The sequence below is a fragment of the Colletotrichum fructicola genome (genome assembly GCF_000319635.2).
Source record: "Colletotrichum fructicola Nara gc5 chromosome Unknown KSG_Nara_v1_contig07, whole genome shotgun sequence".
Lineage (NCBI taxonomy): Eukaryota > Fungi > Ascomycota > Sordariomycetes > Glomerellales > Glomerellaceae > Colletotrichum > Colletotrichum fructicola.
This window is the reverse complement of record NW_027094057.1, coordinates 2,123,058-2,137,037: the sequence shown is the minus strand read 5'-3', so window position 1 is coordinate 2,137,037 and position 13,980 is coordinate 2,123,058. Positions and strand designations below refer to the sequence as shown.

General features: G+C 55.3%; 1 protein-coding gene across 1 annotated transcript; it reads right to left on the bottom strand.

Moving 5' to 3' along the window:
• Positions 1-4,094: 4,094 nt before the first annotated feature.
• Positions 4,095-5,884, bottom strand: CGGC5_v012305 (uncharacterized protein; the record flags this gene model as incomplete). The annotated part of the gene is made up of 3 exons (XM_032029814.1): positions 4,095-4,607; positions 4,661-5,680; positions 5,756-5,884. The coding sequence occupies 3 exons, from the start codon at positions 5,882-5,884 to the stop codon at positions 4,095-4,097; spliced, it is 1,662 nt and encodes a 553-aa protein (XP_031890561.1).
• Between the last annotated feature and the right edge of the window lie 8,096 nt (positions 5,885-13,980).

Here is a 13,980-nt window from a genome sequence, read left to right as displayed (position 1 = left end):
TTCGCTAGTCTAGGGATGATCTGGCAGCTTGCTCCGGGTCCCATGCATGACAGACGTGATGGATGGCATGATTTTCTTTCACGCTGGCACACGCGCTTCGCGCTTCGCGAGTCTTGCTGTTGGACTGTTGGAAGTTGAAGGGCGGTTCAGAGCGGCGCAGGACCAATCGAATTCACACAAACGAGCAACCCTGGCGCTAGAGATTTCAAATACACCAAACATGAACCCGGACGACCATTTTGTCCAGTTGTGGGCAGCAATCTGGAAGTCAATGCCTTGTTTGGACAGGACAAGAGCATATTGCGTGACGGGACAAACAAAGAAGCAGAAAGATCGGCAGAAAAGCAAATGGGCCAGACGATGTTGACGTGTGCACCAGACAAGGTTTGCCGGTCTAGGCACGGCAAGTTGCAACAGAGGGCTACATCGCTTCGCGGATGGCAGCTCAGCCCAATGGCTCCCCAATTGATCAACGCCCATCGGCTACCCCATGGCCAAATAAGCGGGGAATCAGTCGTTCCCCATCTCGTCTTCTAGGTGAATCTCTCGGCAACAGTTTCGTCAAGGAAAATCTGAGAAGCAAGAAACGGCGGAGACCACCCGAGAAAGACAAGAATCTCACGCACAGGAACGAAGCAGCAAATCAACAGGGGAGCATTTCGCGTTGCCGTTTTGCACCCGTACGGACCCGTCAATGGACATGGAAAGGAGGCAGCAGCGGCTCCCCTCAACCCCGAGAGGACTGACCCAGGTTCAGGGTCGTAGAAGTGGACAAAATCAGGCATTGCTATTTGATTTTGCCCACAGCAATTTACCGAGTTCCTGGGACAGTTGATGAAGTGTCTCTGCAGAAGAGAGCAGACTGGAGCAAGAAAAGCGTATGACTCCACAACTGGCGCAAACAGGGGACAGTGCGGAACAACCATTCCTCACCCGCCTTCAACCAGGTTTGCCGGGGCCTCTCTTGAGGGGGCGTCGGGAATGCGCACGTACCAGTGCCCGCGATTCACACCGAGCCTCCGAAGGTTTGATTTGCAAACAGGGGTGTTCATCACTCCGTCACCTGTTCAGGGCCCCTGGTCGTTTGGCTTCGCACTGAGGTCCTTTCCCGGAACCTGGGAAGACGAGAGTCAATCACAGGCCAGGAAATACGTCCCCCATCACGACCGGTCAAGGCCTGAGGGAGGCACAGGAGGGGGGAAAAGAGGAGTTTCTCTCCGATCCGGCCGCCACTCCCTCTTGCCCCGGCATCACCTCGTCAGGATCAGGGAGCCGACCCTCTCCGGCCGTCTTGACCCTTCTGGACCCTCTCGCACCATCAGATGAGGCCATGGGATGGGACGTAAATGCGATTGAAATTGTGAGATAATGCGTACCTTGGCGCGCAACAGGTTTTGATTCGACGAGAACGGATGGGAAGGGGAGCAAAGACTGGAGACTGAACCGCCCGATATCTGGTCCGGAGGAAGGACGATGATACCGGCCGAAGGAAGCACCCACGAACCTGGAGTACGGGCAAACCCCATACCATTTGTGTGTATGTGTGTTTGTGTGTGTGTGTATGCCACGCACATACACTCCCTCTGTCTCGAGTTATGTCTTCAGCGGAAGCTCGTCGCTGCCATCATCACCGCGCCTCTGACGCTACTATTTGATACGAATACTCGCTACCTGCCTTGCCGTTGCTTGTCCAGCCGGTACGGGACGTATGCATATTCGAAAACTGACTGACAGTGATAAGTCTTCAGCGGCATCGTCACCAAGCTCGCGAGGTATATGGGATCATGTTTGACAAGCCAGTTTGTGTAAGATACGGGATCCTTCCCGTCCCTCCATATCTCTTCATCTCATCTTGTTGACAGCATGCTATCCAGGCTATCTCGTCAATCAAGCCCCGGTATTCCTCACAGGCTTCCCACTTCACGTGAGCGAGGCAACCCCCGGGAAGCCGAGAAGTCGTCTTGGCGGGACAATCACAGTGCGCGGAAGCCGCTCAGTGGGGCCGTCGGCTGGAGTACCCACCGTTGTCTGCCTTTTCCTTCTCCACTGACACCGTTCAGTTTCTTCCAGGGTATCGAGGGTATCGTCAGGGGTTGGCGGACACGGGCAACACGGGGACGCCCCGGGGAGAAAAAAAGACCACACACACACAGCGTCAAAAGGCACAGGTCGGCCGGTGACCAGCACCGTTCCAGGGTCCCCTCACCTTGTCTGGCTACCTTAGCTTGGCGTGTGCTAGGCGTGCTAGGCTGGTGCGCGCCGCTCCCTGTTCATGCGCGGTCCTTTCGTCGTCCATCTTGCCCCGTGCGAGTAGCCCCTTGCTGGTCTCTTGCCTTGCCCTGTCTGGCCCTGTCAGGTTCAACTTCGTCGCCGTTTGTCGCCGCTACAGATGTGACCCTGTGTGTCTGTATCTGCTGTCTTTGTACGCAGTACGTATGTATCCCTATCCCACCCCCTGTTACCTTACTTCACAACCTTGACTGCTGCTCAATTGCTCGTCTATTTTGCTCTCTCCAGGCTCCATCGTGATAATGGATGCGGAATGCCTCCTCCAGAGGCTCCAGAGAGAGCCCACTCGCTCGCACTTTGTTCTTCCCTCCTCCTGCCTCCCCCCTCCTGCCTCCTTCCCTTCCCATGACCCGAGCCGAAAGGGCCTTGTACCCTGCCCACGGCCACCCGGTCCGCGCGCGCTCTTCCTGCCCCCAAGAAACCCACTGTTCATGTAAACGGGGCTGCTGCTGCCGGCGGGCCAGCCGCAGGGCAGCAATGCCATTGGAGCAGGCATGGACTATACTACACTAGCAGATGGGCGACGCCGCTACTTAATTCGAAAGGATGAATAAAAAAACCTCGATCGCTGGCTGGGGGGGAGGGGACCCCCTTCCCTAGAAGGGGGGCTACCCTGCGGAATACCAGCACTGTCGCATCCGGGCCAGAAGGGCCGCGGACACGGTCTGGCTGTGGATGTCGTATGAGGTGGTGAGTGTATCCATCCGTCGGTCGGGGGTTGGGTTCATCACAAATTTTGTGAGGAGGAGGAGCCTGGAGGAAGAAGAGGAGGGGGAGGAGAAAAGATGTGTGGGTGGTTGGAAAAGCCACAGCCGCAGGCTTTCTCTGCTTTCCTGGTCGTTGGGTCCTCGGCATCGGGGGGCACAGACGGGGCGCCCGTTGAAGAGGCGTAGGAGGGAGCATGGGGAAGCACCACCACTACCTCACCAGACTACGGCATGTTGGTGGTGGACGAGGTTACTGTTGGGCGTGGGAAATTGGAGGTGAATGGCCCAAAGGCAGCAACGGCGTAGCACATGTCCTACGACTTGACGTCGGCAACGGACGAGCTTGCCTTTGTTTGACGGCATCCCATCCCCCCTGGTCATGAGACCTCGAGACTCTCGATGCGTACGTAGCCGCTGTCACTGTGACATTCTCGTGTTGTCGGCGACTGCGATGATGGTTTGATCATTCGAGGGGTAATGTCGCCTTGGTCCCGAAAACCTGGGATCTCTGCCTGCTCTCCTGCCTGCTCTGCCTGCCGTGCCTAGTTTTGACGAGTCTGTTCCCCTCTCCTTGGTATCCCTGCGAGACTTACCCTAGCCGACGTATCGTTGTTTTCTGTGTGTTTATCAATAGGCAGGATGACGAAATAGGCAGGACAAGAGTCCACCACGATGATATCACATAGAAAAGGGGTCCATCGAGAGGTGCAGAGTTCAGGTGGTCCAGTAGACCGTGGTATTGATCGTGTGGTGATGCATGCGTCCAAAATCTTGGGAATAAAAGTATGTACAAGAAGCATAAGACGTGTAAAATGATGATATGCATGTCCAACTGAAATTCAACCGACCCATCCCTTGCCGCTATTCCAACCGGGTATACCGTGTACCCCAACAAGAAAAAATTGGGTGATGGTATCTCTATCTTTACGGAGAAAGAAAAAAAACATTTCGACAATCTATCCGTTCGTTCCGACAGCTTTGGTTCCGAGAAAAGCATTGAACTCCAAAATCAATGACAGGTGGCTGAGAAGTAGAATGAAAACATGGCCAGCAAGTGTTGGGTGTTGAGTGGTTGTGTAGATGTTGTCGTGGGCATATTTATGCAGCTTTTGATCTCTGCACGCGACTCCTGCTTTTGGCCTTTGCCGCTGAAGACTTTGCGATCTTTGCCACACGTCCACCGCTTGCGATGAGGCTCTCCTGTGTCTCTTGCTTCGTCACACGGGCGTTTTTGGGGTGCTGGAGACGCATTCTCTGCATCTCGTGGAGGGTCACCTCAGCATCCTCATCCTCAGGCTTGATGCCCCTGTGTGCGACGATCTCTTCCATCACTTGCGCCTGGTCCTCTTCGGTCATGTTCAACCTAGACTGTGCATCTTGGGCCGTAGACTGGCGGCGGTTGAGCTTCCTGCGCCGCCGGACGCTGACGCTGGAGTCCAATGGCGAGGGTTCAACGTGGACGTCCGCCCAGCCTAGTTCCACCATGCGAAGCTCGAGATCGTTACGGCCCCAGTGGGCGTATGCACCGCCACCGAGTTCCTTGAACTTGGCGAAAACCCTCTGCATCTGCTGCTGTTCGTCAAAGAGGATGGCTCGTCGAAGCTTGTCGTCCTGTTCTAGATTAGAAAGTGTTTGCAGGAATCATAGAGGTCTTGATAACTCACATCTGTCGGGTGCCATGCGAGGTACGGAGCCCTTCCTCTGCTGCAAACCATCTGCAGACGCGGGATATCAGAAGTCGCATTGTACTTCCGGTTGTATTCGGCTGTGATCGTTGCCCAGATGCCACTTCCCTTTTGATCCTCCAGCTCAGCACGTCTTTGAAAGAGCCATCGTTCTTGGTCAGGGCAGCTGGGTTTGAAAATGAGCGTGGCTGGCTCGTCCTCTACAGACGAGCTTGAGGGCGACTGGTTGGGTAGTTGTATTACGGGCTTAGGGGCGTCGTCTTCATCGTCACGATTCCTCATACGAGCCAGCCTCCTTACACGGGGTTTTGTTTGTGGATCTTCTTCCGTTTCTGTTGGCATTGGCGTCTGTGTTTGAGTCTGCTGTCTCGGTTGCAGCCGAGGACTGGCAACTGGGCGCTCTATCTGTTGGCTGGGGTAAGGAAGCCCACCGTAGCTCGGTCGTCTCATTATGTCGTCTCTGTCTTGGAAATTGTGTTGTGATGGGTATCCGGTGGGTTGTGCGTTGATAGGAAATTGGTGGGCAGAGGGGTAGGGAGACTGGTGGGCCATGGTCAAGTCCGCTCCGTTCATCAGTGGATGCGACTCGAACATGACACCGTCTTGGGGAATGGGGTAGAAGTTCGATTGAAGCTGAGGAGACAAAGAGCCATGATCCGAGTCTGGCTGCCCGGAAACACCAAAAGAGCCGAAATCGGGGTACCCTGGAGGTGGCTCGGGGATTTCATCTTTGATCTGCGGCTCGGCATGAAGATAGTTCCGTTCAAAATGGCCCTCTGGGTGCATGTTCATGGGCATCGGAGAAGCAGCTTGACTGTGCGGAGCACTTAGATCGTAATGGTTGGTCCAGCACATCCTGTTGTTTGCGGGCGGACTGGAGTGATACATGGTTGCTGTTGCGGCGGGGTGGTGCATGATTTTGACGTTTTGATGGATGGAAGGCGGCGAGCTGATGCCGGATGGCGGGGTCAAGAGATGATGCGGCTCGTTTTGAGTAACCTTTGACTGGTTAGATTCTATGGGTTGGGCACGCCACTTCCAATGATGGATGTGACGCAGGTGATTGCAACTTACGTTGAAGGGAGGACTGTTGTTAAGGTCTGGGTAGTTATTTGTGAGAGCCTGGGGCACTGGAGAACACCTTTGGGATACGGGGTCTCTATATCCGTCTTGTTGATGATCAATGTAGTGTTGGTCTGACATGGCGAGGTGAATATCTGGAGACGAGTTGCCACAGCAATGGTAGGTGATGATTGCTAATGTTCAATGTGTTGTTGAGAGACGTCTCGAGGGCTGGTGTGATGTCGGTCCACTCCTCGAAGGCGCATGTGCGTTGTTGTGTGTGTGATGTGTTGTGGTTCAGAGAGGGGGGAAGGCAGGTTAAGAAGTAGTTGAAAAAGCAACTCAAGTCAGCCTTTCTGGACCGGGGCGTGTCTGAAATGTAAGGTAGGTAATGGAGGAGGAGAGCCTCGCGATGGCAGGAAGAAGGTCGCGGCCTATTAATGACAAGAGAAGTGGACAGCAATGGCCGATCAAAAGGTTTGGACTCTCTGCAGGGAAGGTCCGTCTGAGGGGACTGGGCTAGGTGGTCCAGGTTGAGCCAGCCCACTCTTTGGGACGACGCAGAGAAAGGCACAGTAGGCAGCGGGACCATCGCCGGGGTGGGTTGAGAAGTGACCGGGGGGCCTCGATGCTGGAGGTACACGAGGTACTTGAAGCCGTTGTATACTGCACACGGGCCATGAGAGAGTCGCATGCGGGGACATGGATGGGGCTAGTTCACTCGCAGGCGATAGCCGCCCGGGGCTGTTGAGTGCGGGTAGCGGTAGGAGCGGGTCGATTTGAAAGCTGCACCTGGCTGCGGACGACGACGAGGAGAAGATGGAGCTTTTGGGGTGGACGAGGAACAGAAAGAGAGATAGAGCGGGGAGGGGGGTGTGTGCCCACACAACACCATGAACGAGGGGTGGTGGTGGAGGAGGAGGAGGAGGAGAGGCAGAAGGTCGAGGACTCGGCAGCAAGGGCAGAAGCCAGACAGATGGACAGACTGAGGGGAGAAGATAAGATCCCAAGAGGTTACCAGTGCCAGCAAGAAGACGCAGTCGCGCAGTTGCAGACGCAAGTCAAGTCGCAGCGCAGCGTAGCCCAGTCAGGCCAGGCCACCGGCCAGGTCAGGTCAGGTCAGGTCAGCTCGAGTCCGTCTACACTCCCATTACAGCAAATGCACTCCATGTCTGTCTTCACCGATGCTGCCAGTGATCGCGGTGAGGACATAGCTGTAGCGTAGGTAGCGTAGCATAGCATAGCATAGCAGACTTTCTCCCAGACACTCACTCGCCTGGCTTGCTTCGTCTGCGGCCGTCTCGAAGCGCCTAAACGATTGACAGGTGTGGGACGGGTGGGGAAGGAAACGACTGATGAGCAGGGCTCAGCACAGCAGATTCGGAGCCGGTCGCAGCATCCATCTCGGATACTGGCATACTACGACCTCGACTGCTTCTGCTTGGGGAGCCGGACGACACACAAGACACGCCAGGCAGGCAAAGCAGGCAGCCATAGGCCGTAGGGCTTTGGGGGTGGCAAGGCGCGGGAGTTTGATGCCCGGATTGCAGCGAGAGAAGAGCAGCACATCACACTACCTTAGGCAGAGGAGGAAAACGGCACAGATGGCCAAGCCTCGAGCTGGAATGGTTGATCCGGGCCACTCACTACCAAGACTTTTCACATCCCATTCTGCTGCACAGCTGTGCTTTACCTTGTCTCGCTTGCCTGTCCTGTCCCATGAAAGACACCGCACCGCCTTCCGGTCTCTTGCTGTGCCCATTTTGCAGTGGTAGCTGTGCCTCTTTTCGGCTAATGCTTCCAGTCAAGCTGCGGTCCAGCGTGCTCGGGCCAGGATCTACCTATCCTGACGCGAATGGCGTGAATAGAGAGGCTGATGGAGTCTAACATAGATTAAATAGCCATTCTAGATGGGTATCCTTCATGGGTTCGCTCGCTTCAAGCCTATCCAGCAAGATCAGAGCGGGCGCATGGACAGAGCGTCGCTGTGCGAATGCGGCGCCCCAAACTTCTGTTTCTTGGGTTGGGCTGATGGTGCACGGTATGTATGGAGTTAGTAGTCTTGTAGGGCAGCCAGGACAAGGCAGGGGATGGTGATGTGGGAAAGAATCGGAAGCCAATTTCTGCGAATCTCCGGGCTGCGATTCTCTTGCCGCAATCAACGCAGACAGGGGTGTAGGGGGCCTTTGAAGAAATTAACAGTTTCCGCCGCAAAAGAGCATCAACATCGGGACCGCGTCCGCTGGCTCTTGAATATGGAAGACGGAGAGCAAGCCGGACCTATGACAGTTGCAATTGCGATGAAACGCAAATGATCAGACCCAGAACAATGCCAGCCGGTATGCAGATATGACCGGCGCAAGTAAGTGGCAACGGAGCACTGCAGATGTCGATGGAGTTGAAGGCAATGCAACTCGTTGTACTGCTATTTTTGAGCAGGCATTGTGACCGCATATCTGGATTCACTCCACATGTCCCATGGGGCGGATGAAGCAAAGATCCAAAGGAAAGGACTGATGTGTTCGGTAAATGTCGAAAAGCAATTCTACCTGGCAGCGGGCGGTGGAAGGCCAGCGCAAATGCAGATCAAGTCGCTGGCGGCGATGTATGAAGACGGAGGGGGGCATATTGTGACATTGGGGGCTATTCAGTCCGCACAATTTAAAACTTTACGCACGCACTACGGACGTAAACACCAAGGATGCCCGGATTAGCATGGATCGGCTTGACGGGGCAGTCCCGAGTTGCCGCTGACACGGAACACCTAGGGGAAAGCAAGTTGAGAGATGAGGAAAGAGGGATTAGACTTGATCTTGGAGACAGAGCAGCAGCCGTTAGACCATCAACTTTGAGTGACTGGCTGCGAGCCTTGATTGACAGAAAAAGGTAAGACAAGAATGGGAGGAAGTTGGGAAACGGAGCATACAGTAATGATGGATGGCTACGCCAAGTTCGCACGTTATGCGTATTCTGCTCTGCACGTAATATACGTAGTATAAGTAGCCCAGTTCTTTGTATGCGTAGTGGCCAGGTCGTGGAGTACGCCGGTGGGCTGTGGATATTGTGATGAGATTTGTTCCAATGGCTGAACGAATGGTGGAATGGCTCTGGAAATAAGGCGGGTGGGAGATGGAACAAACAGAGCCTGAGAAAGGGTGACAGGGTATTGCCACAGATGGCGAGGGGGGGTTAAGAAGAGGGGAGAGAAAGAGACTCTGCTTCCCGCAGAGTGCGGTGGGAGGGAGGGACGGACGACCGTTGACGAGATTTCGGGAGAGGATTCAGACTCAGTTTGGGGGTGGACATGGGTAAAAATTGACACACAAGTGCGAGCGCGTGGAGGTCGGGGCCAGAGGAGAAAGAGGCAGAGGGAAACGGCCGAGTGCCTCGTCCACGTCTTGACCCACTTTCCCGTGTGATTGGTGATTGGCAGGCCGTACGTACCGTAACGGCCTTTGGGGAACGGGGTCTAAGGTGCGGCTGTGGGTCTAGAGAGAGTGGAGCGGGTATATGGCCCCACAAATTCCCCAATGCAGCAAATGCGTTCTCTTGGCATCTGCGGATACGCAGCAGGTACTGACACCTACTCAGTACAGTGCATGGACTCAATGTACCTCCCATGTCTCTCTTCAGGTCCTGCCGTTCCCCAGAACGACATGCCCTACGGCAGGCACGAAGATACACTACAACAAATGGGCAAACGAAAGAGCGGGCAAGGTGAGGTATCTACCCAGTAGCCGGCGGAAGGCAGCTTCTGCAGCCGGGTCCACTGACGAGGTGGACTGGAGGCAGTCAGGTAAGGTAGAAAGTGCACACTGTAGGTATCCCGCAGCTGTGAATAACTAAGGTATTCGTCAGGAAGGCATGAAGGACGGGACAATGTACGATACCTCGGGGCTCGTCCCTATGCCATTGTATACTGCTCAACCCGACAACCAGAAACCTCTCATGTCAGCTCATTACCAGATTGAAAAAGAAAAAAAAGGACCAGGGCGATCCCTTGCTGGTGCAGCTTGCACTTACGCGGTACGCAGCTGCAGACCAGCTGGTTGAACTGTGTACTGCTGCAGTGTTTCGACTCCTCCCATGACATCGAGTCTCCATGGCCTGTCCACTTGTCGGTCTCGGCATCCAGCTTGTTGCTCATTTCACTGTCGATCGAGGCCCCTTGATGACGACAGTGACGGTCCGGTCAGGCTCGCGATGCGGAGGCTTGACTGTGCCTCAGCAACCCGTCTTTACGGCCCAAACAACAATCACAAGCATATCTGTAGCGGCGCGGGTCTTGCAACAGAGGACAGAGCAAACGAACGGGTACTGAACGGATAGAGGCGGGAACCGTCCGTCCGATCTCACGGGCCCATGGGATGCCGCTGCCCGGCACGATCTGAGATCCACGTTGTGCGGTGAGAGGGTCACGGCATAATCTGGGCTATTGGTGCTGACACAAGGCGTTGGACTCCAGATACACAACCTGTGCATTCTCGAGTCCTCGACAGCCCACACATGCTGCCGCACTGAGCTGCGAAAGATACATGCGGCGCATGCCCTGAGCTGGCAGATTCATACTGCGTAGGTTACGATGGACTCAGAAGCCGAAATGAGGAGGGGCTGATACTGAAGGAAATGGTTGATAGCATTTTCCTTCCCCACATATCCGGTTCAGCATCTCCAATCCGGACCAATACACGGCATAGAGTGACTTCTACTCCTTGCCCTGGGGCCTCATTGGGGAAGGGAGGAAAAAAGGCAAAAGCAGGGAATCATGGGGTGACTTTCTGGCTGAGACGCAACCCTCGAACATGCTCTGATTGAAGAAGAAGAACAATGTGTACCTGCTGGGCATGTCCACGTAGCTCTCTGCAAAGAGCAGAGGAGAGCGACTGACAATTGGCTTCAGGAGGGGGGCCGGAGGAAACCCCCAGTTGTTTTGCGAGGAACGCTACTCGTCACTCGACCACACCACCGCGATGCACGGTGGAAGCGAACAAATCATGAGTCTCAAAATGTTACAAGGACATGGGCGAACCAGACTGTCGGGTCGAGACCAGGATGGAATGGGCAGTGATTCGAAGTCTCGAGGCACACCCCCCTCCCCGTCTGCGTCCGACGAGTTTCTCTGAACAGCACACCCCAGTTTGGCGCCTTACCATTTGGGGCCTAAGATTCGGAGCTCACCCTCAGTCACCTCAGTCGCAGTCAAAGTCCCGGTGGAAGTACCTAAGTGCCTTACGCGCGCGTCTGCTTTTCCGTGATTGGCCGCGTTGCGAAGTTTAAGCGAGGATCAACCACTCATTGGACAGTGCGCCTTGGGCGGTCGATGGAGGCCGACTTCGACGGCCAACAAAGCCACTTCCAACAGACGAACACCATCACCAACATACGCCGAACGAGAAAGCCAGTTTGTCGACTTCTTCTAACCGCCATCTCACGCCCACCCACACCGGCACACACGCTTGCTTACACGCCGCCATCTTCATCACTCCCGTCATCCGTCTCCCACGTCATGCGGGTCGATGCTGCAGAACCCGCCGCCCCCCAGTTGCGATGCTGAGGGTGGTGGTGGTGTTGCTGGTGCTACTGCTGCTGATGCTTCCGCCCGGTCGTCGGATTCTGCGATCGCCCTAGATGCGGATACCGCCAATGTCAGAACCCTGCTGCCAATACGCTCAAGTCCAACAGACGATGTGCTGGACGAATGGTTGTGCCATTCTGTGCCGCCTTTCTCGTCCCGGTCCTGCCTCGTGGTTCACGACGGTACCTGCAGATCTGTTCTATGGATAGGTGCCGACACAGAGGGCTGAGTTGACATCTGGTTCTAAGCCTGCTCAGCCTAGGTCTGTGCCTCAATGGACACTTTCGGCTCTTCTCTCGCCGCCTTTGCCTCGTCTTTACTCATTGCCGGTCAATTTTACCGGTTTGATGATTGCTGTGCCCATGCAGCACTGCGGCCAGGCCCAGAAAGCGGCCCAAAAGTCGCCAGAAAAGTCGCCAGAATCGAGATGCGGTGCTGACAAGCGGGACGACACCACAGCGGCCCGGCCTCAGGTCAACAGACCCGTGAGACCCGAGTCCGCCCCCGGCTATCGGTGCAGCAGGCCGTCGTCTGCTCGACCAGGGAGAACCTGCCGATGAATATCAGCCTGATAGGGAAGTGAGTGCAGCCTCAGCCTGCATTCCTCTGCAATTTTAGCGCCCAAGTCGCATATTCCGTGGCCCCCATTGGCCCTCAAGACACATCACCCCGCTGCTCGCGTTTGTCACCGGTCTGCGACGCGGTTGTGAGTCTCTTTTCTCACGACCTTGGTCGGCCTCAAGCAGACACCGCCTTGCAGTCTCTTCAAAACTGGCCTCCTGACGTTGCATTATGCACACGCAAACTCATGCAATTTGAGCGCTACCAGTCTGTCGGGCCAGAATGAGAGCCAAACGGTATTTCGGCAGAACTTCAACTGGTCCTCCTGGTTATCCCAGACGACGGTACCATGACACTCGTCACAAGTCCCCCCCTCTAGACCTAGATAAGCATCTCGTCTGATCACACCTGTTGGAGGAAGCAAACCGACCATGGCTGGCGTCAAGAGCTCGTCAAAAGCACCTATCAGGAGCAGTCTTCGTGCCGCGAATTTCACCATTCTCATGCTGCAAAGCACTAGCTCTCTGAATGCCCTCGCCAAGCTCGCTCACCCATGAGCTTAATGGCCCCAGCCAGATGACGAATTGGTCCGAGGGGGGCAGAGGACGCTCAGGCTTTGGCGATCTTGCCGCACACCTGGTCTTCTCCGTCCGAGATTTCCAGTGGGAAATGGTCCGATGACACTCACTGTCTGCACCGTGCAACCCCGAGACTCCACTGCTCTCCGCAGTCAACGAAGTATAAGGTCCTCCCAAACATGGACTGGACTTGCAGAGGCCCCTGGTGCACTCAGAGGACATTTCGGAAGTACGAGTAGATACGCCACGAGACTTTCTTTCCCCTCCTGGGCCTTTCCATGTATCAAGCGATCCACACCCAGGTCTAGAGGCGGCCAGTCCTGCCCAGGGGCTCAGGCTTTTCATGGCTAGAAGCACGCAAATCGATGGATGTTCAGCCATCCACAGCCCTCGAGTCACAGCGAGCCATCCCTTACAGCGCAATGGTGCCAAATGATACAAACTTGACTGCTCTTTCTGGAAGAACCTGCAGCAATGACAGCCGCCGGCTGGACGGCTTCACCACACCATCCTCTTGCCTCGAGTAGGTGGTGAAAAAAGCCTCCCGCACTGGCGGACAGTTTTGTGCACACAGATACTTTTCAGAACGGCACGCCTCCTCCTCCTCCTCGTGGGCCCTCCTGAAGTTGCCGGCCAATCGAGCGACGTTTTGGAGAAGCAAATCACCCATCTCCAGCAATGCTGGTCCCCGTAGACTGCCGTTACCCATCCCTGGCACCCACGAATCATGGGCTACACATCCAGCCGAGCCGTGATGAGAACCTGCTACTATTAGCGAGGGCATCGCATAGACTAGAGCCCTGGCCAAAAGGGGGGCGTGGTAATACTACAACGCCGCATCTTCTTCCACGCCGTGGGAGAGCTCCTATGGCTGGACTAGCCCGAGTGGATAAAGGCGGGCGTTAGGCCTCGCTGGTTGCGTCCGTAAGGATGTTTTCCGCTTGTTCGAATTTGGAACAGTGGCAAAACGGTCCCGTGGGTGAAAGAAGTTCATTCCAACCCCCACCCAAATGGCCAAGCTCTGTGGACGTCCAAAACGTAGAATGAGACAAGAATTCCTTGAAGAAACTCCCAGAATGTGCCACCACCTGCGTGATGGTGGCATCAGAAAAGGAGAGGGGCAAGAAAGCGATCCTAATCCTCCGGCACTTCAGCCTTTCAGGCGCCCCTTACACACTGCAGCCATCTCTGTAGAGATTCCATTCCCGTTCCACGGGCCGGCGGCGGTAGCGTAACGGCCGTAAATCGAATTCCTTCGTTTGTTTCGAAAGCCGCCGTTGGTTGGCGTAAGAGCTTGCTACGCCTCTGTGGAGATCAATCAGCACTCTAATCTGCACAGGACTTCTGAATGGACGACCTTGGTGTAGAAGCTGAGATGCGTTCGAGGCTACGTTTGGCGAATCAGTCTCGATTCCGATCCCCTCCTAGCAGGACCGGCGATCGCCTGGCTGTTCCATCATACGACCATGTCAAGCTTTACCACCAGGGTTTGGTTCGACGGGAAGATGATGACACTGAGTGAG